General features: G+C 39.3%; 2 protein-coding genes across 3 annotated transcripts; one reads left to right on the forward strand and one right to left on the reverse strand.

Moving 5' to 3' along the window:
• The first annotated feature begins 232 nt into the window (after positions 1-232).
• LOC104243258 (CRS2-associated factor 1, chloroplastic) lies at positions 233-5194 on the forward strand. 2 transcript variants are annotated; one of them, XM_009798418.2, is made up of 5 exons: positions 233-1103; positions 2065-2195; positions 3471-3696; positions 3779-3906; positions 4056-5194. In XM_009798418.2, the coding sequence occupies exons 1-5, from the start codon at positions 293-295 to the stop codon at positions 5079-5081; spliced, it is 2322 nt and encodes a 773-aa protein (XP_009796720.1). In that variant the 5' UTR covers positions 233-292; the 3' UTR covers positions 5082-5194. The 2 variants fall into 2 exon arrangements, with proteins under 2 accessions (XP_009796720.1, XP_009796721.1); XM_009798419.2 differs by having other exon boundaries at positions 2068-2195.
• Positions 5195-5346: 152 nt separating this feature from the next.
• On the reverse strand, positions 5347-8184 carry LOC104243259 (sugar transport protein 14-like). Its single transcript, XM_009798420.2, has 4 exons — positions 7706-8184; positions 6686-7008; positions 5994-6623; positions 5347-5921 (listed from the first exon to the last, which is right to left on the reverse strand). The coding sequence occupies exons 1-4, from the start codon at positions 7845-7847 to the stop codon at positions 5478-5480; spliced, it is 1539 nt and encodes a 512-aa protein (XP_009796722.1). The 5' UTR covers positions 7848-8184; the 3' UTR covers positions 5347-5477.
• Positions 8185-26724: the final 18540 nt, after the last annotated feature.

A 26724-nucleotide genomic window follows, 5' to 3' on the forward strand; every position in this document is an offset into this window, starting at 1 on the left:
GAAATGGTTAATTTTTTTCATGTAGTTAATATCCAATGATTATCTATATTTATTGAAAAAGTATAAATTTTAAAATTATTTACGTACAATTCAAATAACTTAAATATTTGACATAATTAGTGTGCACGCATACGCGCAACTACTTATACTAGTTATATTTAAATGGTAAAAAAGTAGGGGTATAATATAATATAGATTCTTCATTCCCCTGTTTAAAAAATATTGTCCAATTTTCCTTCAGCTGCGAGCAGTTCCGGATGCTTCCATCTTCTTCTAGCAAAAAAGAGTGAAAATGGGTTCAAGAACCCTAATCCAATTCCCAATTTTCTCACCACCTGCTCCACCACACAACCACCGGCCAGCCACTGAAGTCCGCTTCTCCCGTTGGAACAACGCCAATGCCGAGAAATTCATCCGCCATGAACGAACTCAGAAGGAAATCGAAGACGAAATCCGCTTCCATAAACGCTTCGATTCAGCTCTCAATATTGCCAATAATTATAACCCTGCCCCTCCAACCCCCATCACTGAAAAAAAAACCTTCAAATCCATTGGCACTCCTTCATCTCCCTCTTCACCTTCCATCCCCGGAAAAAAATCAAAATATTCCAGGAACTTCCAGAAAAATACACACCCCGCATTTAAACCTTTTGTTAGACCCAGGAACATTCCAAAAGATTCTGGAGAAACAACAGAAAAATCAGCTATTGATATTAAAGTTGATGAAAATGGTGTTTGTTATGAATTCCCAGAAGCTCCTTTCGTGTATCAGTACAGTTATACTGAAACACCAAAGTTGAAGCCTAATAAGTTGCGTGAACCGTTAGTGTCACCATTTGGACCGGAGTCAATGCGGAGGCCATGGACCGGTCGGAAACCATTGCCTCCGAGCAAGAAGAACCTTCCAGAATTTGATTCGTTTAAGCTTCCGCCCCCCCATAAAAAAGGGGTAAAGCCGGTTCAGGCTCCTGGACCATTCCTGGCAGGGTCCGGGCCCAAGTATGTTAGGTCTAGAGAGGAGGTATTGGGAGAGCCATTGACCAAGGAAGAAATGATGCAGCTTATAGATAGTTGTAAGAAAACAACACGGCAATTGAATATAGGTATATCAGTAGATTTTAAGTTATATGTATTACCCATGTAATAATTTTGTACACACAAGTAAGTCTGCATTGTGTGGTTGACTTGGGGGATTGTGTTTTGCTGTGAATCTGTTGTAGAATGTGAATCCTCTAAGGCAAAAAGGAGGAGAAGTACATGTTTTTGGACCGTCAGGAAGGGCTAGTTAGATTTTTTGTAACTTAGACCATTCGGCATATATACTACTATCAGTTAATGAATCAATTGTGCTTTAATCCCATATTTTTTGGAGTCAGTTGTATGGATCATCTACATTAGTTGTGTCGTCCATTTCGTTCTGATACTGAATAGAGCAGAATGGATACATTGGCACATATACACATGGTAATTTTTTTTCTTTTAACTAAGTGGTTTGACATCTTATTATGGAAACATGCAATCACTAGGAGCACATCTTCTTCTTATTTTTGCAGTCAATGCCAAGGATATGCAAATTCTCTTAGTTCTATAAGCCTTATTGACGTTTTACTCGTATAAATACCTAATTCATTTTCTTATTTTTCCTGTTTGCTTGTTTCTATGGGTTTCATCCTTTGAGGAGAAAGAGAGGCAATGAGGATTTTTTTCCCTTTTTCCTGAGGGAGGGGGATGTGTTCTGATACACACACACACACACTATAATCAGGATGATTTCATATTTTCTTGTGTGTTCAAGGCTCAAGTTCTCTTATTTTGGAATAGCTTATCAGGGTTCAATGTGAATAGCTCAGTTCTCATTATAAAAGCTTCTTGTGACCAAAGGGTTTCTCTTTTATTAATTTCATTTCACTAGTGTTTGTAGTTGGAGTTACCTTAAGGTATATATGATCTTTGAAAAGCTCGTAAAATGCTTATTTTGTATTCGATCTTCTCGATTCGTGACAAAGAGAATATGCTGACTCTGATTTTTGCTCTCTCATTGACTCTCCGTACCTTTCTTGTTAGCAGGACGAGATGGCTTAACACATAACATGTTGGAGAATATCCATGCTCACTGGAAGCGGAAAAGGGTGTGCAAGATAAAATGCAAGGGAGTGTGTACTGTGGACATGGACAATGTCTGTGACAAGTTAGAGGTTAGTGGTGTTAATATTTTCTCCCTTGCAAGTTGTTGTAACTGTTTTGTTTCTTTGGAATATTGTTACTCTCTGGTGAACATAGGTCTTTGCAAAATTAAGCTCATTGTAAATTACTTTATTCCAAGCATTGGTAATTAACCTGTCATGTTGAAGCTTGTGGCACAGAATCCGATATGTCGGGTTTTTTCCCCATAAAGAATCTCAATAAGTCCAACACATCCACAAGATGAGTGTTGTGGGGATGTGGATGTTAAGATGGATGTGAGGTCATATAAGATTAGACAAGATTAGAAATAGCCACATTCGCTAGAAGGTGCAAGTAGCACACATTGAGGATAAAATAAGAAAGAGTCGCTTGATATGGTTTTGTCATGTCCTGTATCGATCTCTAGATCCACCGATCTGTAGGTGTGAATCCATAGTGACTGAAGGTGTTAAAAGGGTAAGGAGATGGACCTAAAATCACATGGAAGGAAGTTTTCTCAAAAGACCTACAATTTCTTGGAATCTAGGGAAAGATAGGGTATAATGGAAGAAAATGATCTCTATAGGTGTTACCAATTTGTTGAGAATATGTTATAGTCATGTTAGTACATATTCTTTGGGTTATATACTTTCTAGGATCTTTTTAGCTCTATTTGAGATTTTTATGCCAATAGAAAATATAAAGAACTTTTAGTACTTGTTAATTTTATTGTTACTTGTTACTCCCCCTATTTCAATTTATGTGAACCTATTTTCTTTTTAGGCCGTGCCAAATTAAAAAAGGACCCCTTTCCATATTTGAAAATAATTTATCTTTATGCAATAATTTATAGCCACATAAAATATTTGTAACTCATTTTATACTACAAGTTAAAAAGTCAATTCTCTTTTTTCTTAAACTCTGTGCCCAGCCAAATAAATTCACATAAATTGAAACGGAGAGAGTATAACATTTTTGAATTTAAATGGAGAAACATGGTCAATGAGGATTCATATAACTGATCCCTCCTTGTTTTTGACTGAGGTGTAGTTGTTGTTGTAAAGAACTTATAGATTACAATGAAGAAGTCCTCCTGACCAGATAATACACCTGCCCTCCTGACCATGTCTCACATTGAAGGCTAACTAGAACTGTCGACTATACAATCTTCATATAGCTTGATTATGGGATGAGATTTAAAGTTAATCATTTTTGTTGCTTCTCTCAAGTTGAAGCTGTTGTTTTTCTGACAGACGTCTCAGGCAGTTATTTGAAATCGTTTCTTTTTTGATATCCTATATGTACAGGAAAAGACAGGTGGGAAAATTATCTATCATAAAGGTGGTTTGATATACCTTTTCCGTGGTCGAAACTACAACTATAAGACTCGGCCACGCTTTCCTCTCATGTTATGGCGGCCTGTGACTCCTGTATACCCAAGGTTGGTCCAACGAGTTCCCGAGGGTTTGACTTTAGAGGAAGCAACTGAAATGCGGAAAAAAGGACGCAATCTGATACCTATCTGCAAGCTTGGTCTGTGTTGCTTTAAATTTTGCTACTCTTAATTGATTCCGACCAAAAAATCTCTCTGATAGTAGTCTTGAATGTTTTGCAGGGAAAAATGGGGTGTATTGTGACCTTGCGAAGAATATCAGAGAAGCATTTGAAGCTTGTGAATTGGTGCGTATAAATTGTCAAGGAATGAACCCAAGTGACTATAGGAAGATAGGTGCCAAGCTTAAGGTAAAACTATTTCTGATACTAGTAAATGACTAAATGCTATATTACCGTGAGGTGGCTACAGGACACCCAAATTTTTTTTTGGAAAAAGATAGAAGTGCAAGAAATTAATCCACTCATTGCTGTAAGTTTCTTATCTTTCTAAACTGTAGGATCTTGTCCCATGTGTGTTAATCTCTTTTGAGCAAGAGCACATACTCATGTGGAGAGGATGGGATTGGGTATCCTCTCTACCTGATGACAAAGAGAAACCTGAGAGAAGGAAGGGTTCTAAAGCTGATAATGCTGCCAGCAATTACCGATCGTTTGAAGGCCAACTGGTTGAATCTACATCAGGAAGTCCAAGCTTACTAATTACAGAAATGAATCCTTGCAATCTCAGTGCTAATGTTTCTCCTCTGGTTGAGGAAGATGCAGAATATGTAAGAAGCAATGTTACAGAGGAAGATGGATCAAAGGGTACCTATTTGGAATCTTCCAATAAGGTTCCTTTAGATGTTAGTGCTGTTACAACTAGGGAGGAGATCAGTGGAAGTGAAAGCCCTCCGGTGTATGCAGGAGATGATACAGGTGACAATTCTAGAATTCTTAGTGAGTGCAAAACAAGGTTGGATGATTCAGTTGTGCCAGAAAAAGTGGTGAGGAGTGCTTCAGATGATGTAAACAAATCTGATTCCTCATCTTTGGTTCCGTTGACTGGTTACGAGGTACATTCTGTATCCGAAGATACAAACCAGTGCTATCAGCTGGTAAGCTCAAGTGCACCCTGGACGGAGGGAATTTTACTACTTCGGAAGCAGGCTATTGAAAGTGGGAGTGCGGTCCTATTAGATGATTCTAGTTTGGATGCTGACATTGTGTACGAAAGGGCAGTTACTCTCTCCAGGTCTGCCCCACCCGGACCAGTTTTTCAGCATCGGTCTAAGAAAGTGCCAGTTCAGAGACCTGAGGGAGAAGAAACTGGTGATTTGGAGGTACAAGGCACTAAAAACTCACTAACTTCGTCGAGAAAAGAAACTGTTGTTTCTGGTAGAAGAGAAACTGCTTTTTCAGGTAGTAAAGCCAATTCAACAAAGAGTACTAGAAAGGAGAAGATGAAGGGTATTAGAGAAGATTATCTAAATGTAGTACCAAAAGGAAGCTTAGGAGTAGATGAGCTTGCGAAATTACTAGCTTAGCTTGATGAATCAAGGATCAAGTCAAATAATTCTTTTGTATAATGTCAATATGTTATGGTATGCATTCTGTAATTTTCTTGTATACATCAGTGGACTTGTTGCCTTTTTTTTTTCTTCTTTTGTTCACGTCGGTTTATTCTGTTTAAATATTTCTGCCATTTGATATCTTGTAAACCCATGTGTAAGCTTAATTAAATGGTGAAACGACAATTTAGATGATTAAGAAGTTAAACATGATAATAAACGATATTTGGAGACTGAGCAATTGAAAAGGGATCCATAATGCATTTACTCTAGTTGTAGGTGTGGTATTTTTATTGAGAATGTCCTCTCCATTTGCTTTTTATGGAACAAATCAATCAGAAAGCTAATCTTCATCTCTGGATGGATCTGTGATCAGGGCTTCCCGTCCAATTCACGTTCATTCTCCCCCGGGGTGCAGTATCTTTTCCAGAACCAATGATTTTGCCAAAGCAAATATATTTCCTCTATCGGAACCTGCTTTGTCTCGGGCAAGAGGAAGAAGATGAAGCAGCTCATGATGAAAATCAAGCCCGCAAACAAGAGAAAGATTCCGTATTTGAGGTGACATAGGGACACGAGGAAACACTGGGCAATGAGGGCTGTGAAGATCATATTGACACAGACCACCACACTCTGTCCTGCTGACCGTGTTTCTAGGGGAAAGAGTTCACTTGGAACCAGCCAACCTAAGGGACCCCAAGACCTACCATAAGCCACAACAAATATGCAGATTATGACTACAAGGAAGACACCAATTCCTTTTGGGAGCGCTTCACCTTCTCCGAACTTCAAAGCTAGAGTAACAGCAACTGCTACCTGTGGAACAAATTATCAGTTAAGTACATACACTCATGTAAAGCAGAAATCTCATTTAAAAGCAGAAATTACCAAGACACAGATCATTTCAGCTCCAGCTTCAAGAAAGAAAGCTCTTCTTCCAAACTTGTCAACAAAAGCCATGGAAATGAATGTAGCTAGAACAAGTGCACCACTGGTGATAGCAGATGAATACAATGATGCTCCTGAGCCAAAGCCTAAGCTCTGAAAGATGACAGGGGCATAGAAAAGAATGGAGTTCATGCCAGTGAGCTGTTGGAATGCTGGGATTCCGAGTGCTCCTATTACCAATTGAGGACGGTTCTTCCTTTTGAGGAGGTTCCTGAAGGGATTTTTTATGGCTCTGGCAGCATCACTTGCATCTTTAAGATCAGCAAACTCTGCATCAACTTTTGTGGTACCTCTAACTTTCTCCAACACTTGTCTTGCTTCCTCTAATCTACCCTGTTCTACGAGACTGTTTGGGGTCTCGGGAAGGAAAAGCCCACCAATGAACATTATTGCAGCAGGAACTGTGGCTAAGCCAAGCGATAATCTCCATCCCCATGGATGGATTTTGTCGGTTGCATAGTTTATAAAGTTGGCTATCAATATCCCCAAGCAAGTTGTGAGTTGAAAGAGTTGGTTGACTGCTCCTCGGACTTTTGCAGGTGACATTTCTGAGAGATAGAGAGGAACTGCCTGGAAGAGACAAGTTAATATTCTATTTGTTGTTGTTTTTAAGAAATAGAATTGGCAGTTACCTGGTTGCCAAATCCAATGCCAACTCCAAGAAGACATCGACCAACGATGAGCATTGCAATGTTCTTTGCAAATGCATTCAGTATTGCACCAAGAAAGAAACTGACTGCTCCACAAAGTATACTGGCTCGACGGCCTTTGTTGCGGGTAACATATGAAGCACCAAATGTGGAAACAAGTGCAGCAAAGTACAAAGAGGAAGTAAAGAGTGTGAGTATCTGATTGTCATATTTACAGTAGTCTGTTTCTTGGAGATGTGCATGCTTCCTTCTATACACTTTTGGGAAGAACTCTTTCAAGAAATCATCCATCGAAGTCACCCCGCCTGAAACCAACAGAAAGGAGGATGTAGAATTGGCTAATGTCTTATGCTATATGTGGCTATCAACTAAATCATTGCGCTTTTTAAGATTTTGACCAGATTCATTGTCCTTAATATCCCCAACCAAAAGGAGTGAAAGAGTAGACAAGAAAGTTTGTAAGATTAATTGCCGTACTAATACTCATTTGGAATTAAAAACAAAAGGAAATTGCTGCCATGTTTTCTACTTACTAGAATAGAATATTCTCCAACGTCAAACTGCCTCAATTTTCTTTTACATATCAATATTACATATATTAATTTTGAATTTGAAGGACATGCTTTGCAATCCTCCGAGGGTGAACATTCGTACATTTTAGACCCTCTGTTCACTTGATTGAGGTAGAGTTTTAGCCTGCCTCATATTGGTATACGAAAAAATTACTTTATCCTTCTTTTTAACCCATTTTTGTTTATGTATATTTTTTCCCCATACTTTCCGTTGGTCAACAACCTATTCTTCTTCACTGTTCAAGGGAAAGGGGGAAAAGCACAAAACACAAAGAAAAGGCGTCGATGGCAATAATGATTGGAAGAGAACAATGGCACAAGTGGCTTGAATAACCCAAACCAAACACTTGTAAAAAATAGTGTAAACATAAGCTGAAAGTATTTGAGATGAGAAAAATAGGATGTTTAAGAAGAAAATATATATACTCACCAGAAACACCTAGATCATACCCAAAAAGGGATCCTCCCATGGCTGCAACAACACAAGCAAAAACAAAATACCCAGTAATCCTATACTCATAAAGATGAGCTCTTGCTCCTCCTTTGTCATCACCAAATCCTCCACCAGCCATAGCTTTACACTGCCTTTACAAAATAAGAAACTAATGTACTGCTATTTATGCATATATTTAGTTGATCCACTTGTATTCCGCCTAAAAGGATAATATCAGAATACTCATACCGTGGATTTCAAAACATTGATGACAGCAATGGGATCTCACTCTCCCCCATCTTATGGTCAACTATTAATGTGTAGGAAAAAAATGGCAGGTTGCTTTCTTTATTTTCTAATTAGACAACTTGTTCTTCTTTATTTTCCTACCATTTTTGTCGCATTATTCTCGGAGCAAGCATTGACCCAACTGTCCTGGCAATAGCGACTAATAGAAAATATTGCAATGGCAGTCTTTTCGGACTACGTACTTAATACTTTCGGTTATGACTTCATTATCATTATTCACATGTAAAGATGCTTCCTTAAATCATCAAAAATGGAAAGAGTATCCTTCGGTATTGAAAAAATTATTTGTTGCTAGTAATAGAAATAGGAACCATTTAGATTAGTATAAAATTTTAAAGAAAATCATTATGTGTTTTCATACTTGCTTTATTAGTGTGATAAACCTACCTGTAACTATCATGAAAAAGAAAGAGTTGTATTAATTGTTGGGAGAAATTGATGGTGGTCTGAAATATAACATTTGTAATGAAAGACTCCGAAGAAATTGTCAGTTGGATGTAGAAAAGTCAAACAGCTAGCCTTTGTCCAATGTGTACCTCAAATAAACATGTTATGTAACTTATATGCTGTTTTAACTCTTCAAAAAATATTATTGGGTGCGTACTGAATTCTCCAAAAATAATGTATTTTATCTGATATGAGTGTGACAACATTTTAAAGAATCTGTGCAACATAATATGGAATAAAGAGATTATGAATTAAACCATATAACCGAAAAAATATTAAATATAAAATCGTATTGTCTCAAATTTATTTATTATTATCCTAGTAGGATAGAAAAAAAATTCCGTAGAGAAGCAACACTAATTTTGAACTACGTATGATGGAATAGAGCGAGATAAGGATGCTCACTAGTGCATATAGGGGCCGTTTGGTTATCAAGATGGGATAGACAGGAATATTTTATGGGTAGAGATTAATTATCTCACCTTCTATATATATATATATATATAGCTATTTCCACCTTTTTAGTATAAAATAGTTTTCTGAACTAATTAATATTCATAATCAAACGCGAAAAATAATACAGTACCACATTTTATCCCCAAATTGTTATACCTTATTCTACCAACCAAACAAACTTTCCCCATCGTCATCCAAATGATACGGCATAGACCAAAGTTGGTCTTCATATATGAATTAGAAAGATTTACTAGAGTCACATCCAGTTGGCGTGTCAAGGTTAACAGAAATATTTATGGCCCCTCCCACTTTCCCCTATTCCCTATCCCTTTTGGTTTGATCATGTATTGTACAACTGGATTAATTGGGAAGAAAGTTACTTTTAGTAATGTTGTTTAATATATTGTCAACATTATTAGTATATTTAAATTATAGCCATTACCTGAAAGAGTTGCAGAGATCCGCTTCTTCTTCTCCGCTTCTTTTCCACTATCCTGATGTTCGAATTTCATATACTTTGTCTTATAGTTCAGTTTTTCAGTCCAAACTTTAAGAATTGTCTCATGAAATTAGGGGCGGAGGTAGAAGCCCAGTTACGGATTTGACCGAACCCAGTAACTTATGTTAAAATAATGAATTTGTGTTAGAAACTCATCAAATTTGAAAACATATTAAATTTAGAACCTATTATTAACGCTTGAAGCCGTTGTTTTAAAATCCATATGTATACAGTCGAAATTGGACTCGTCTATTGGATGACAGATCAGGATTGAAACGTGAACGGTTGAAGATCGACCTCGGGTTCCATCAAACTAGGGCACGAGGTCAGAATGCCCGTCTTCAAGGACATCGAGTCCGTGACCCCAGAGTCGACCCTTAAACCGAATGAGCTTGAGGAAACATTGTCAGACCGGATAACAGAAGGCCGAAATATCCGTAACCGGTCGGGTATCACGGCGGGAATCTCGGTACATATCAATGAAAAATCGACTAATTAGCAAATTATGAGATTTTTTACCTTTTATAGAATTGTACCTAAAGTAGGACTCCCCTACTATATAAAGGGGGTCTGATTATTTGTAAAGCACATTGTAACATCCACTCAGAAGCAATATACTGTTGTTTTCTCTTTAAGTTCTATTTCAACCATTTCTTGATACTGATCAAAGTACGTTCGTTAAAGGGTGGCTCTACTCCCCAAGACTTTTACTGTTCAATTCGTGTGGTTTGAATTTTTTTATCATACTTTATTTTCAATTACAATTTAACTTATCATTTTGTGTCAATTTAATCCACGTATCCTTAAAATCACTTACAAATTCAATTGTTATCCGATTTTGAGGGTAAACAGTATGGCACCCACCTGGGGCTAAGGATAATAGCGGTTATTTGTTATAAATTTCCATAACACACACTATTTTACACTTTTTGTTTGAAGTGTCTCTGATTTCAGCATAAAAATGTCGGACTCCCAATCAGTACCCCTACATGTTTGACAATAAGTTTCGCCACTATGACGAAAATGACAATGCAACACCCGAGAACGACGTGCCCTTGGCCGATATCGACGGAGTCCCGGCTGCAGATCCCATCGATGTGAGCTCGCATATGGCCATCAACGTAAATTTGCCTACCGATCTTGAGGGTAGAGTCAGTAGAAATGTTCGATCGATCGCACAAAGCCCACACGGTGCCAAGGATGGTGGAATCAACCTGCGGGTGATCTTCGAAATGTTACAAGCTCAACAGGTAGCGATAGCCCAACTCTAGAACCAGAGCCACCCACCAAGTAGGATTGAGCCTGGGCCAACCCAGGAAGTTGTTCACAAAGTTGAGTCAGCCATAGGGAGATCAAATGAGAAGGAGTCGGGGAACAACCCAGTAATCATGAAGATGCTCGAGGAACTAACAAAACTGGTGGAGTTTGGAGAGAAGAAGATCGAGGAAAACGATAAGAAGGTGGAAACCTATAATTCCAGGGTTGATCAAATCCTAGGAGCGCCGCCGATATCGAAAGGCCTTGACTCTAAGAAGTTCGTACAGAAACCTTTTCTTCTGAGCGCGGCTCCTAAGTCGATTCCTAAGAAGTTTTGCATGCCCGAATACAATGGAACGACCGACCCAAATGAGCATGTTACCTCCTACACATGCGCCATCAAGGGGAACGACTTGGAGGATGAGGAGATCGAATATGTCTTGCTAAAGAAATTCGGGGAGACCCTGTCAAAGGGAGCTATGATATGGTATCCAAATTTATGTAACGACCCGACCGGTCATTTTTCTTTCTAGAACTCCGTTCCCCTAAATAAAACTCCTTGTATACACTTTAACTATTTATGACTAGAGGGGATGGTTAGTTAGGGATTTGGAAGGGTTCGGGTTGAAATTGAAATACTTGGTTCCTTAATGTTGGCTAAATAAGGCTAAATTTGACTTAAGTCAACATTTTGAGCAAACAAACTCGGAATTGGGATTTGATGGTTCCAATAGGTTCGTATGATGATTTCGGACTTGGGCGTATGTTCGGATCAGGGTTTTGGATGACCCAAGCGAGTTTCAGCGCTTAATAGTGAAAATTGGCTCATTAAAGGGTTTAAAGTTCTTTAAATTTGGTTTGGAGTAGGTTTTGGTGTTATCGAGGTCCGATTGGGATTCCGAGACCAGGAATAGTTCTGTATGTGTTAAGACTTGCATGCAAAATTTGGTGTCATTCCGAGTGGTCTAAGTATGATTCGGGGCATTCGGAGCAATTTGGAAATTTGAAGTTCATCACTTGATTCAATTTGGTTTTGGGGTGTTATTCTTGGTTTCGTAGTTTTTTCTATAAGCATTTTGAGAGTTCGAGCAGGTCCGTATTATGTTTATAGACTTGTTGGTGCATTTGGATTGGGTCCCAAAGAGCTCGGGTGTGTTTCGAACCACCTAGAGCCAAGTTGGAAAAACTAGATTTCCAATTTTGGTTTCCTTCTTCACGAATGCGGAAGGACCCTCGCATTCGCGATGGAGGAATTGGGCTAGGGAAACTTTGTGCTTTGCGTTCAAAGGAGGGGGTATAGCATTCGCGAAGAGTAAGGCGAGCTGGGTGGGGGTGGTGCCCAGGTATACCTTTTGTTCAGGCTGATGTTCGGCCAGTGTGACTTGTTCCAGCTCTTTAACCGTTGATTGGGTGGCATCGGAGTCATCAGGAACTATGAAATATCGGGGTATCCCATACTCGTCGTCCTTATCAGTTCCCCGTATCTCCAGTTGAGTCAAGGCTGGTGTTTTTGGTTGCTATTTAGCCTCATGTTTTCCCTCCGAATCTAATCCCTTTGCTGAAGAAAATGTGTATCCCTTAATCGATCGTGAACATCTCCTTGGCGGGGGGTTGCTCCCCATACACTGTTTTGACTCCATCAGATGTTTGGAACTTCAAAACTTAGTGAAGGGTCGAGGGTACTGCCCTCATGTTATGGATCCAAGGCCTCCCGAGCAAGGCGTTGTACCTCATGTCACCCTCGATCACATGGTACTTCATTTCCTGAATGGTCCCGGCCACGTTCACTGGCAAAATAATATCACATTTGGTAGTTTCACTCACCATATTGAAGCCGTTAAGTACTCGTACTGCGAGTACAATTTGATCTTGTAGGTTGAGATATTCTACGACCCTCGATCGAATAATATTGGCCAAGCTACCCGGATCAATCAAAACACGTTTAACTTTAATTTTATTCATAAGGACAAATATTACCAGTGCGTCGTTATGAGGTTGTTCGATCCCTTCTGCATCCTCGTCGTTGAAAGACAAAGTCTCTTCTGGTAAGTAGTCTCGTGTTCTCTTTTCCCTTGTGATCGTCACCTTGGTGTGTTTAAATACTGGTTCTTGAGGAATATTGACCCCTCCAACGATCAAGTGAATCACGTGCTGTGGCTCTTCTTGCTCGTTCTGTCTATTTGAATCCTTGTTTTTGAAGTGGTTCTTGGCCCGATCACTTAAGAATTCTCGAAGGTGACCTTCGTTGAACAATCGGGCTACTTCCTCCCTTAGCTGTCTGCAATCCTCTGTTTATGGCCATGGGTACCATGATACTTGCATATCTAGTTTGGATTTCTCTGGGCGGGATCGGTCTGCAGAGGTTGAGGCCACCTAGTATCTTTGATACGTCCAATGGCAGATACTATGACGGAAGCATCTACCTTGAAGTTATATTCTAACAATTGAGACGCTTCTTTGGATCTGGCATCCCTATCAAAACCACTCTTACTCATGAGTCCTCAGGAGCTCTGTCCTCGATCATTCCTTCTATCACTCCGAACGAAGTTGCGTCCAGGTCTATTATTTCACCGATCTCCACCGTATAGCTGATACCTGTCTCTGTTCGACCATGGTTCCCGGTCAAAGTCTCTTTTAACTCTTTCCACGGGTCTATTAGGATAAACCGAACCAGTTGGATCCCCCAGTTGATCATCCTGGACCCTGATCTTTGATTGATACCGATTATGTACATCGGCCCAAGTGACAATTGGATATTCGATCAGATTCTGTTTCAGCTGTTATGAAGCCACGAAACTTCGAACATTGAGGCCTTGAGTAAAGTTTTGAACAACCCAATCGTCGGTGACCGGTGGCAAATCCATCTGTTCCATTTGGAATCGAGATACGAATTCCCTGAGCATCTCGTTATCTTTTTGTCTTATCTTTAAAAGGTCCAACTTTCTTGTAGCAACCTTAATATCTCTGGCGTGTGCCTTTATAAAAGAATCTGCAAGCATAAAAAATGAATAAATAGAATTAGGTGGTAAATTATGGTACCATATTATAGCTCCCTTTGATAGAGTTTCCTTGAACTTCTTCAGCGATACAGACTCAATCTCGTCATCTTCCAAGTCATTTCCTTAATAGTGCACGTATAAGATGTGACGTGTTTGTTTGGATCTGTCATCCCATTATATTTTGGAATCTCAGGCATACGAAACTTCTTAGGGATTGGCTTCGGAGCCACACTCGAGGGGAATAGTTTTTGGACAAACTTTTTGGAATCAAGTCCTTTCAATACCGGTGGTGCCCCCGGGATTTGGTCAACCCTAGGGTTATAAGTTTCCACCTTTTTATCATTTCCCTCGATCTTCTTCTCCCCTATCTCGATTCGCTTCATCAGTTCCTCGATCATTTTTACGATAGTAGGATTGGTCTCCGGTTCTCCTCCATTTGATCTCTTTGGCACCGATTCGACTCTATGAACAATTTCTTGTGATGGTTCGAGCTCGATCTTGCTTGGTGCGCGATTCTGATTTTGGAGTTGTGCTATTGCATCTTGTTGAGTCTGCAACATCTCGAATATCATTGGAAGGCTAATCCCACCTTCTTAATCACCTTGTGTGTTTTGATCGGCTGTTCAAGCATCTCTGCGGACACTATTTTCAAGGTCGACAGCCAAATTCCCGTTAATGACAATATGGGAGCTGACGTTGATTGGGTCCATATTCGGGACTCCATCGGGGTTGACCGGAGGTACTCCATTTCCCGGGACGGCTACGTTACCGTTCTCGCCATGAAGACCAAGGCCATTCTCTGTGTGTATGGGTGCTACTTGAGAGTTTGACATGTTGATCCTGCAATTAAAGACACTTTAAAGAACAAGCATAAAATAATATGTGTTACGAAAATTATACCATACAATCACTATTATCCTTAGCCTCACAGTGGGCGCCAAACTATTTACACTTAAAATCGGATAACAATTAAACTTATAAGTGGTTTTAAGAATATGTGATTTCACTTGGCACAAATTGATAAATATAAGAATTAATGCTAGAAATTAACAATAAAATAAAGCAAACCAATGTGATGAACAACTGTGGCCCTCGAGCTAGACTGCTCTCGAACGAACTGAGTATGCTATTGAAAAGTATAAACTTAAACAACAGAGCTTGCAAGAGAGAATATAATATATTGCCTTGTTATGCGTGAATGTATGATGATTACGAAATGATTAGAACCATCTTTATATAGTAGAGGATTCCTATTTATGATACAATTCTAATTACAGAAGCAAATCCTATGATAGGCTAAATAACCGGTCCTGATTAGATACGTGCTGAGATTTCCGCCACGATCCTTGCTCGATGACGGATATCTCGGCTTTCTATTATTCGATGTAGTAGGTTTCTTTCGATCTTGCTCGATCTCTTTCTCGCTTCGGTATCGATTACGGCTGGTCTCAATCTTGATCGGCCATTGATCCATGAGCTTACTAATCCATCTTCGTACCACATTTTGACATAATCGAGGCCGAGCCTTGATCTTCCTTCTTGATTTCGGTTAGTTATACAAAATTAGGCAAGCCCAGTTTTGACGGTATACGACATGTATTTCTCAGTTCTTGGTTTCGATAAAATCCCAGCCCAAAATAGCTACTAAGGTATACTAACACCTATTTTTGCCTTTTCGAATACAACTTACTGAACTAGTCCCTTCCTTCTAGACCATATTTCACAACAAACTCATCACATCTTCCTTCGAGCTCTGCAGTGGTAATTCAATCAAGGACAATGCCCTTGAACTCATTCTTTGTTATATTCACGAATTCCCTTTAGCCACAAAGGAAATTTAGTGAATATGTGCCAAATTCAATATATGTGAATTGTGTTTGGCAACACTACACATACGACTGCCTTAATGCTCTCACATTGGTTAGCCAAGATAGCATTTGGAGGATATGTAGAGAAAATCAACTTATAATTATTGCGTCCTCACTAGCAAGAAGAGCACATCCTAGAAGTATAGACTGGCCATAATAATTAACACCAACAAAAGTAGCAAGTGGCATGTTATACTGATTCACAAGGAAGGTTGTATCGGAGCAGACTACATCGTGGAACCCTTCATACGCATATTTACAGTAGGAGTGAACCCATACGACATTCCTAGGCCTACTAACACCATCCATTTTGATTAAGTCAAAAATTCCTTGTCTTTTGTCTTCAAGTCACAAAAGAATAAAGCATTTGCATTCACCTTCTTGCAATTCAATCTCCTAGACTACCAGATAAAATTTCTACAGTCCTTTGAGGTACAACCAATATTTTTTGGCCCACCGGTGTCGCAACCCCTAAATCACCACCAGTCGTGATGACGTCCACCCACTTGCTAGGCAAGCCAGTCATAAAATAATAACGAAACATGGTAACGAATTACATATTAGATAAATGTGAAGGACAAAAGACCATAGATAATTCATAATCATAATACAACTCCCCAAAACTGGTAACATTAAGCCATGAGCTCTATAATATGAACACGAGTCTTAAATACAGAAATACTGAATATAGGAAGAGACGCCAGGGACAGCGATTAAGGAGCAGCTCTACTTCGATCAAAAAAACTCAACAAGTAGCTCCACTCACAAAGTTTGACCGGATCCAACTCCTGAATCTGCACAAATTTAGTGCAGAGTGTAGTATGAGTACCATCGATTCCATGTACTCTATAGATATCATGACTAATCACGGCGATGTCGTAGTGGCAAGAATTACCAACGATACTCACTTAAGAACATGTTCAGTTTATAAATATACAATTATACAAAAATGGTGCCAAACTAAGCATGAAATACCAGTATAACCAAATCAGAGTATATAGAGAAGATGTGCACAAGTCTTGTAATAGTTTAACAACTTAGGATATAGAGAAAATATGTATTTGCAACCAACGTATCATCAACATTAATGTATAGAGAAGATATGTATAGATTTCAAGCCAGCATATGGAGAAGATATGCAATAAAAACATGTAGACACCCAAGGTATTTGCAAATTGAGAAGGAAAGCAAGAAACCAAACACTGATTAGTTGTCCTCATACGCGTGTACGTCATCAAGAGAGAAACATGAGAGGATGACTCTAGGGAATGGATCTGTAACCGCATGTTTCATGGACAAATCACATGCTATCATAAGTTAAATTGTAAGAAACACTCACGTGCTACGAATCCATCCATACTATACAAAAAGCATATACAAGAATACATGTATACGAATAATGAATATCAAATCACAAATTCATGGAATGTTAAAAGTAACATGCTAAAGTGGATGCATGTGCGAAATGTGCTACTATAGCTCAGTTAGGCGATGTAACGACCTGACCGGTTGTTTTGATAATTAGCAAGGTCTCGAGTAGCTTTATATTGTGTATTAGTACTTGCATGTGTAGTCGGATTCAGTTTTTGATAATTCAGAATTGATTTGGAAGAATGATTTTTGTTTTAGAAACTCAAGTGGCAAGAGTTGACTGGAGTTTCACTTTTGTGTAGACGACTCCGAAATGTTGTTTTGATAATTTCAATAGCTTTGTATGGTGATTTTTTACTTAGGAGTGTTGATACCCAATTCTTTCCCTATATATTTTTAATATGCAAAATACTTTCAAAATAGCATATATGTGCATATGTAGGCATATCCAAATGTCTTATTATTTTTTCATAATTTTTAAAGGTTTTCAAATCAATTTATTTCCCTCTTTTATCCATAAAAAATCCAATAATTATTTCCAAAATTATTATTTTTGGTAATTCATTTGTTGAAATTTTATATTTATGCTAAAATATGGCTAAGGTAATTTTTGCATATTTTTACAAATTTATTTAGTATTTTTAAGCTAAATTGCATATAATTGCAATATTAGCCCTTTTAAGATTCAATCATATTTTATATTCATAAAATTAAGTCCTGTATTTTAAATTGATAATTATATATTATAAATTATTTTAGTGCTTTCAATTTATTTTCAGAAATTTATTTACTATTTTTTATAATTTAAAAAGTGGAAAATTAGCTATTTAAATAATAGCCCATTGGTATTTAAATTCTAACCTAAATTAAACCTCAAATCAGACCTAATTTCCCGGCCCAATTTCAATACCCGACCTCAACTCAATTAAACCAACCCAAACCCGGATTGCCCACCTACCCTTTTAAATTTAGGCCGTTGATCATTTAGATCAACGACCACTGTTTTTCCTTACCATTTTAAACCTTAAACGACCCCTTACCCTACCTCATTCTTCACCAAACACCGCCCTTGAATCCCCCTTCTCTCTCAACTCTCTCTAAAATCCCTCATGAACCCTAGCCGCCACCATCTAATCCCACCCTAATCTACCTCAACCCCTGCCTAATCCATGGCCGCTCATGGTTATTTGAGATGTGTATCAACCTCCTATGACTCCTGGGTGTTTATTTCTATGGTTTCATGGCCAAACCTCGAAGGGATCTGGTCCAGCCCTTGCTCGACTTCTGTTCATGGCCTTTCTCCGGTCATTCATGGCCTTTCAAGGCAGGTCCTTGACTTTCCTGGTTCGATCAGTAACTTTCAAGGTCTTTCTCACCTTTTCTAGGTTTTCTGAAACCCTAACCTTTAAGGTCTTTCAATTTTCTTTCAGATCTACCTTAGATCTGTACTTACTATGAATTTCTTAAGTGCTTTCTCGATGGTTCTTCAAACTTTTCTTTCAAAATGACTCTTCATTTTTCGATTAGGGTTTCTCTTAACCTCTCTTTTAAAGATCACTTCCCTGATTTTGGTGTTGTTTCATGATTTTGCTATGTTACCTGTTTATGCTTTCCTTCTATTTGAGTCAGCATGTTCAAAACCCTAGTTCCTTTTAGTCTAATTCGAGTTCTGAAATTATTTATTTAAATGTGTACTTGTTCTTTGTTCCTGACTCTCTTTTGCTTGTTTGACTTGTTTGATTTTGAGTTCTTATCATCTCTAAAACTCGACTACTGTCGAAGCCCTAATTTCTTAAAAGGTTGTCCTCACTTGATACTGTGAGACCTTTACTTGTTTCTGATTCTCTTTACCTATTGCTATGATTTCTTCACTGTTAATTCTATGTGTCTACTTGACCTACGTGACTACTGTGCTCCGAATATATTTCTTAACTGCTGAATCCTAGCTTACCCTGTTGCTACTGTATGCCTGTGTTATATCTTTTGCCAATGTGTTTGGCCTCGCATGTCTGATGCTTCTGTTCACTCTATTTATATACTGAAGTGCAGAATTATATTTCTTCCTTGATTGATCTTGATCTTGTGACTGATTGCAAAAGCTTTTCTTTTATGAACCCTAATTTCACTCACCTGCTTAAAATTAATTGATTCCTTTCCCTTTACTATGATGTTTTACCTCGCTGAATCCTTTCCCAAAATAAGCATATTTTGTACTTAGACTTGATTCTTTACTTCATGCTTTTACTGCCCCTTTTATGGAAATAATCAATCTGTCTCAAACTGATTTCTTTCCTTAATTAACCCTGCTGCTACCTGTTAAACAGTGATCCCTTAATTAAAGGGAATCACTTGTGGTAATTGATTTTGACTTGTGATTGTTTTCATGTTTATGTTAAGACTTTACTTATTACCTTATTCTTCACCTATTTCCAAAACTATAAATACCCACCCTCTTTTATTTCAAAGACACGAACAATTGAGTTCAAGAACACATACTTACACTCAAAACTTTCTCTCTTTTCTCTATTACTACTTGTGCTACTGCTCTGTCTAGATGGCTGAAAGCCAAGGCTAGACTGTGGAATTTTTGCTTACTTTTCCTTTCTACACTTTGTTTCTCTACTGGTATGCCCTAGTTAATCTTCAAGCATCAATAACAACATGTTTCTTTAGCTGTTTCAGTTTCCTTCACCCTTGCCTGCTTTTGCTTATGTTTACGCAATCAAGTTACATTACTAAGCATGCTATAATCTGCTCCCCCCTTCTAAATTAATGTTTTCCCTTATGTATGCACTCTATCAGTCACTTGTTGTGTGATTTGCTGACTTATGAATCCCAAACCCCAATATCCCCCTATGTGTTTGTGTTCTCTGGCTGGTTTGTGGGCATGCCAACATCATCTATTGCTGTACATGACCAAACCTGACCCTTTCTGGGGTCATATGCTTTGTGCAATGTAATCCCCAAACCCTGACCCCTTTGTGTATCTGCTGATTCTGTGTAGTTTGAGTTTTATTACTACTATTTTCAAATTACCCTTACTACTTACTATTCTCAATCTAGTTTTAAATAAATCTCTGTGTTCTGCACTTTCACTATATTCTTAGAACCTAGGTTCTACCCCTATTGTGTGAGCCTTGCCTTGGGACCCTTGAGCTCCCTCTGAACTTGGACACATAAGGGTTGGCCCTTCCACACTGCACTCATCTCTATTTGGTTATGCAAACCTGGGTGTAAGCACTGCCCGGGGTCCCTTGATACCCTTAGGGAACTTTGACATACCTAGGTATGAGAAAGGCTTTGAAACAAGTGGCATTTGAGGTGGTTTATTCCATAACTCAGAGAGGAAGTCAGAATCAGGCTTCCTATGGTTGTAACTTCTTATTTTACACTTTTCTGATGTAATTCAACATCTGGTCTGTAATTTTGTAACAAATATTGGGGTTGGCTAGTGAAAAGGGATGGGGTAATTATGCATGTTTTAGCTATTAGAAGGGTAGAGAACATGCCTATAGGATCAGTTCTGTTCTAATTCAAGTTCTGCATGCTTCCACACTTAGATACCATGCATATATGATCTACTATGTTTTAATTCAAGTTCTGTATGCTTTACTTTCACACAAATAGAGATCATGCCCATAGGATTAAAATTCATTTTAATAGAAATCATGCCTATAGGAATTTCGCTTTAATCAAATAAATCCTGCCTACTTCACTGCATGTTCAATTAGATAACATACTTATAGGATTAAAATCAGCCTTTAATACTTAGATACCATGTCTGTAGGAATTAAAATCAGCTATAATAGAGATCATGTCTATAGGATCTAAAACCAGTTCAGTTAAAAAATCAGGTTGACTCGTACTGTTCTGAATCAGTTTAAGCAACCTACTCCTTTTATTAGAAAGCATGCCTATAGGATCCAAATCGCTTGTTTTGAAATTAACCACTGTTCTGCTGCCTTCTTAATTAGTAATAGATATCATGCTTATAGGACATCACCAATACACACTTAGGCAAGCCTTAGGTAATTGCTTGATAAAACTGAACTCGCCTTTGTTTAATTAGCACAACTACAACCAGCAGGCAGGCCTGATTCGGACTTCGTATCTGAGTTATGTAATAAATATGGTCTGCTTCAACAATTAAAGCACCATGCCTTAGTACCTTTAAATTCTGACCCTAAATGTGTTTAAGTCATCGTATTTATATGCTTTATTTGAGGAGGTATATATGAGCCTCTTAGTTGTTTATATGTTTCCCCTAATATGCAGTCCTATGTATTTTGTATGTCGCCTTAGTCTTTTTACCTTTAAAAATCAAGAGTCAGCCTAAAATCCTCCCTCTTTTAGGAATATTAGTCCTAAATCCCTCCGGGACTGATAGGAATAGGTTGGGTAATAACATGCAATAGAGGTCGAGACCAATCCGCACTTTAATACCTTAACGGGGTGGAAAGGGTAGATATGGATATGATGACCGATACGCTAATACCACGTGTATCCCCTCTTCTAAGGAGTGTCATACCGGGTATCGCATTAATGTTATCCATATTATAAATAAACCTAAGACCCCCCTCCTTTTTATATTCTCAAGTATTTGTAGAACTGTAACTCCTTTTCAAAATTTGCCTTTTAATAATTTTTTTTTTAAACTCTTATGTGTTCAAACTTAAATCCCTTACTATTTGAGCCTATATTTGTCTATCTGCTAATTGTACAAAATTTACAAAAACTGTCTGGCTGGGAATACTAGTGGATCCTGAGGTGTGCCTAACACCTTCCCCTTAGGATAGTTTCAAGCCCTTACCCTATCTCTGGTTATAAAAAAACTTAGAAATGAACCTTATAGGTGTCCTAATACACCTTAAATCATTAGGAGGTGACTTTTCAAATGCAAACCCAGTTCCCAAAAGTAATGAGTTGTCCCATATCCAAAATGTCATAAACCCAATTTTCCGACGCAAAGAGGGAAGAAGGGGGCGCGACAGCATGGTGACTCTGCTGCAGATTTTTTAGGCTTTTACCATTTCGGATTGTTCTTGTGAATTTGTACCTCCTTATATGCAATTACTTGTTTAATTTCTTTAAGCATTTAATATCCTTTCCAACTTCAAAACTGACCTATTTTCTTTGTTTCCTTCCTTTATTGTTGCTTTAAATTATAAAACTGCTGTATTTATCGCTTTCTTAACGTGCAAATACGTGCCAAAATATTTTAATTATTGCATAATCATGCTCAACATCATACTCCACTTGTGCCAAACAAATACTATAGCAATGCTTATAATGAGTGGTTGCGCTCTTCCTATATCATTACCCCCTAAATTTGGAAAGACATATTTGCGGTAAAACCAGTCGATCAGCGGTGCAGTCGATGGTTCCGTGCCTTCCCCCTTGAGTTGTCCGCTCAAGGGTACTAGTCTAAAATACCATAGAAACCTTACTCTGTTTAAATTGTGCATGCATCATGGTCAAACCTAGTCGGGTCAGTTATGTTGTCCACATAATGATCCTTTAAGATAGCCTTGTCCAAAGTTCATCGGGTTTCCCTGAACCCAAATGGACACCACCACGTTCTGTGCATTTATTTGGAGAACTAAATGCTCCATGCTAATTGTTGGTATTAAATAGTCGAGTCTGGTGGGGGTAAGGGCCAAACCCTATTTGTTTTGCAGAAATATGAGACACGAAGTTCCTAGATTCGGCATGGTCACCAACATCCACCCAAGACTGCTAAGCTGGTGGAAAGATCTTCACTCTAGTGATCAAACTCTCATCCGAAAATATCTAGGAAATCTACCATCCCTTCTGGAGATCCAACCTAACAACAAGATCATAGAAGCTGCCATACTGTTTTGGGATTGTGAAAGGGTTGTATTCCGCTTTGGGGACATTGAAATGACACCCTTGCTAGAGGAGATAAGAGGGTTGGCCGGTCTAGTGTGGGAAACTCCGGGTCTACTGATGCTTGAGAATTGCAAAGGCAAGGGTTTCCTCAAAATGATGGGTTTGAAGAAAAATCCAGAATTGACATGTATGAAGGAATCCTACATCCCTTTTAACTATTTGTATGAAAGGTACGGTCATAGCAAATCCTACCTTACCTACCCTGACGAGTTTGCCATCACATCCTTGGAGCACATCCATCAAAGGGTTTTTGTCTTCATGTTTTGCTTCCTGGGTCAGATCGTGTTTCCGATGAAGAAGGCAAGAATCCATACCAGGTTGGCTATGGTAACTAAAACCCTAATGGAAGGAATTGGTGGGCAGCCATTCAGAATCGTGCCCATGATCATTGCAGGCATATATCGAGCCTTGGAGAAGTGTCAATGAGGAGCAAAACACTTTAAAACCTGCAATTTATTACTTCAACTCTGGCTCATGGAACATCTCCAAAGGGGCGAATACCGACAAAAGATTCAACGAAGGGACTGGGATGATCACATCGCTTTCCATCATCCAAAGAGAATGAATTATATCCCCACTATGTTCGCTCAGCCGGAGTATGCCAAAGGATGGGCCGAGCTATTTGATAATCTGACTGAAGAACGGGTCCAATGGATGTTCGAGTGGTTTTCGACCGAGGAGTTCATCGCCCGATCCAAAGATGCACCTTTCCTGATACTGATCGATCTGAGAGGAACATACCCTTACGTCCCTCTCCGAGTTATGAGGCAAGCTGGTAGGAAGCAGGTTATACCCAGGGTCGACAAGATGAGTCATTTTCGGGCTGACTTCCAGAATGATGATAGTCCTTACAAGTGCCAAGCTCAACATATGTGGCACTGCAAGATCATAATGGAGAGAGAAACCATCGAGCCAGACAGGTATCATGCTGGTTGCGCTCCTTTCTACTCTAGTTGGTTGGAAGACAATTATGATGGTCTGGGCCAGCCAGGGTTTGCTCGAGGTCACAGGATCATAGATGAAAGGGCTGAGGCACAAGTCAAATACAACCAACTGCGCAAAAGGATCCGGGAGTACGAAAGCGAACACCGCGAGATACAAGAGTCCAACCAGAAGCTGATTGAGAAATGGAATGACATGGCTGTTAGTGCCAACAAGCGGCTAGGATACTTGGAGCGAGGCATAGTGGAATTGGAGAGAAAGTTTCTCAAACGGGTCGAAGATTGTCAAAATACTGAAGGGACTGAAGGTGGACACCTAGACAGAGCATATCTGTTGCTAGGACTTTGCGAGTTGGGAAAGCTGTTCGATGGAGCCAAGGATGCCGAATCTGGGGAAGGTCCTTCTGGGACCAAATAGATATGAGTTTATTTTTTCGCTTTATAAATTGTAATAAGGCCCATGGCCATTAGTGATTTTTATTTCATGTTTATTTAATATCAATTTGGGATTCGTCTACTTTTTATCAATAAAATGAGGCATTTAGTATCCTAAGTTCTCCAAATTAATTTGTCGCTAGGCCTACCTCGGGCACAAAGAGGTTCCCAAATTAGGACACGTTTTACATTCCACACTATGTATGTTTAAATACTACAACACTTTTTATATTCCTCACTAACTTGATTACCTTTTGTTTTTATTTTTATTATTCCCCTCCCCAAAGGTTAGTTCGTGCACTCTGGCAACATCATCCTATTCCACGAGATCCAGGGGCCCTCCACCTAGTCCTCCTCTTAGTCCTGTCAAAAACAAGAACAAATGCTAGATGGAAGATTTGAACAACGTCAGAAAGGAGAATCCAACTGAACGGGTAAAGGCCACTAATGGCCATGGTACTCAGGTTCCTAAGGAGAATGTATCCCAACTTGAACAAAAGCTATTGAAATTCCAAGAAGAGCTCGATCAGGTTCGGAATCTAGCAAGCCTGTCATTTTCCCCCGGCACCCTAGATATCAACTTTCCCAACACTCAGAACCCTACACCTCCAAATATCCCAAAGAAACAGGGCCATCCCGCTCCTCACCATCACATTATTCCACCAAAAAATTAATGCAACACCTGCCATATCCCAAACAACACTCCACTACTCATCCTAGAACCTCAAAACCCCACAAATAACCATTTCCACACCCACACAACAGGCCACCATAACACTCCTATCTACGTGGAGACCACGCCACACTCTACCCAACCTATCTCAAACATATCCGAGTCTCATGAAAAAGACCTACTCATCAGAAACCTGGCTGAGGAACTTAAGAAATTGACTAGCCGGATTCAGGGCGTTGAAAGAAGTAAAGGAATCAAGGGGTTGAACTATAAAGATCTTTGCATATAGCCTGATGTCGAACTGCCCGAGGGGTACAAACCTCCAAAGTTTGAAATTTTTGATGGTATCGGGGATCCCAGGGTCCATTTGAGGACGTACTGTGGCAAGTTGGTTGGAGTAGGGAAAGGCGAGAGAATCCGCATGAAGCTGTTCATGAGGAGTTTGAAAGGAGATGCATTGTCCTGGTACATCAGCCAAGATCCAAAGAAGTGGTCAAGCTGGGTATGCATGGCATCCGACTTTATGGACAGGTTCAGATTTAACACAAAGAATGCACTGGATGTGTTCTATATTCAGAATCTAAAGAAGAAGCCTATAGAAACGTTTCGCGAGTATGCTACTCCTTGGAGGTCTAAAACCGCTAAGGTCAGACCTGCCTTAGAGGAGGAATAGATGAATAAATTCTTTGTTCGGGCTTAGGACCCGCAGTATTATGAACGACTGATGATGATCGAGAGCCACAAGTTCTCTAACATTATCAAACTGGGTGAAACAATTGAAGAGGGTATCAAAAGTAGAATAGTTACAAACTTCGAGGCCTTGCAAGCTACAAATAAGGCCTTGCAGTCTGGTGGTGTGTCCAAGAAAAGGGACGTAGGGGCCGTGATGGTTTAACAAAGGACCAAATCTCCCAAACTTACCCAACACCTCCACTCACATATCATCCAACTCCGAACTACCAAGAACCCTCACCACTAATTTATCAATCACCTCCACCTCCCATATATCAACCTACTTCACCCAGATACTCCCACCCCGCTCATGTCTACCAAACCTATAATGCTCAACCATCCCACAATCAATCACCTTCTGCACGCCAAAACTTCCCTAGACCTCGACCTAATTTTGATTGCAAACCTCCAAAACAATATACCGCCATTGCCGAACCCATTGACTAGTTGTACGAGAGACTCAAAGCTACTAGTTATGTCTCCCCCATCCCTGCTGCGACCCCTGAGAACCCTTCTCAGTGGGTTAACCCAAAAAAATCCTGTGCATACCACTCCGACATGAAAGGGCACACTATTGATGAATGTCGTTCTTTGAAAGATAAAATCTAGTCCTTAATTGATAACAAGATCATTGTGGCAAAGGAACCCGCGCCGAATGTCTGCAACAACCCTTTGCCAAACCATAAAGGTGGAGGTGTCCACATGATTGAAATAGAAGATGACTGGGATCCCGAGGGATCAATCGGGTTGATCGCAGAAGGCGATGACCCAAAGAAACCAATAGTTACTCTCAATCCAATCATAGTCCAGATTCAACCATCTGAGGACACTGAGGTAAATATGTCTGTGCCACTTGAGTTTGAAGCAACATCATCTGCAAAGACACCAACACCGATTGAGGTTGAATTCATGTCTCTAGCAAATACACCCGCACCATTCGAGGTTGCAATTTTGCCACCCAAGGCAAATGCTCCGTTTAGAGTAAGGATAGCCACACCGATCCCAGTGGCAATGTCGACCATGACACCATTCCATACAAAGGCCGTACCCTGGGACTATACAACCGAGGCAAGGAGGAAGGGCAAGGTCAAGTTCGAAGAGACTATTGCAGCACATGGT

This window comes from Nicotiana sylvestris, chromosome 5 (assembly GCF_000393655.2).
Source record: "Nicotiana sylvestris chromosome 5, ASM39365v2, whole genome shotgun sequence".
NCBI lineage: Eukaryota > Viridiplantae > Streptophyta > Magnoliopsida > Solanales > Solanaceae > Nicotiana > Nicotiana sylvestris.

Excerpts from the sequence above, each read along its gene's own strand:
- LOC104243259 (XM_009798420.2), bottom strand. The coding sequence starts at position 7,847 with ATGGCTGGTGGAGGATTTGGTGATGACAAAGGAGGAGCAAGAGCTCAT. Across the intron at positions 7,009-7,705 it reads GTATGATCTAGGTGTTTCTG|GCGGGGTGACTTCGATGGAT; the intron begins GTGAGTATATAT and ends TGTTGGTTTCAG. Across the intron at positions 5,922-5,993 it reads CTGAAATGATCTGTGTCTTG|GTAGCAGTTGCTGTTACTCT; the intron begins GTAATTTCTGCT and ends TTTGTTCCACAG.
- LOC104243258 (XM_009798418.2), top strand. The coding sequence starts at position 293 with ATGGGTTCAAGAACCCTAATCCAATTCCCAATTTTCTCACCACCTGCT. Across the intron at positions 1,104-2,064 it reads AACACGGCAATTGAATATAG|CAGGACGAGATGGCTTAACA; the intron begins GTATATCAGTAG and ends CTTTCTTGTTAG. Across the intron at positions 2,196-3,470 it reads ATGTCTGTGACAAGTTAGAG|GAAAAGACAGGTGGGAAAAT; the intron begins GTTAGTGGTGTT and ends CTATATGTACAG.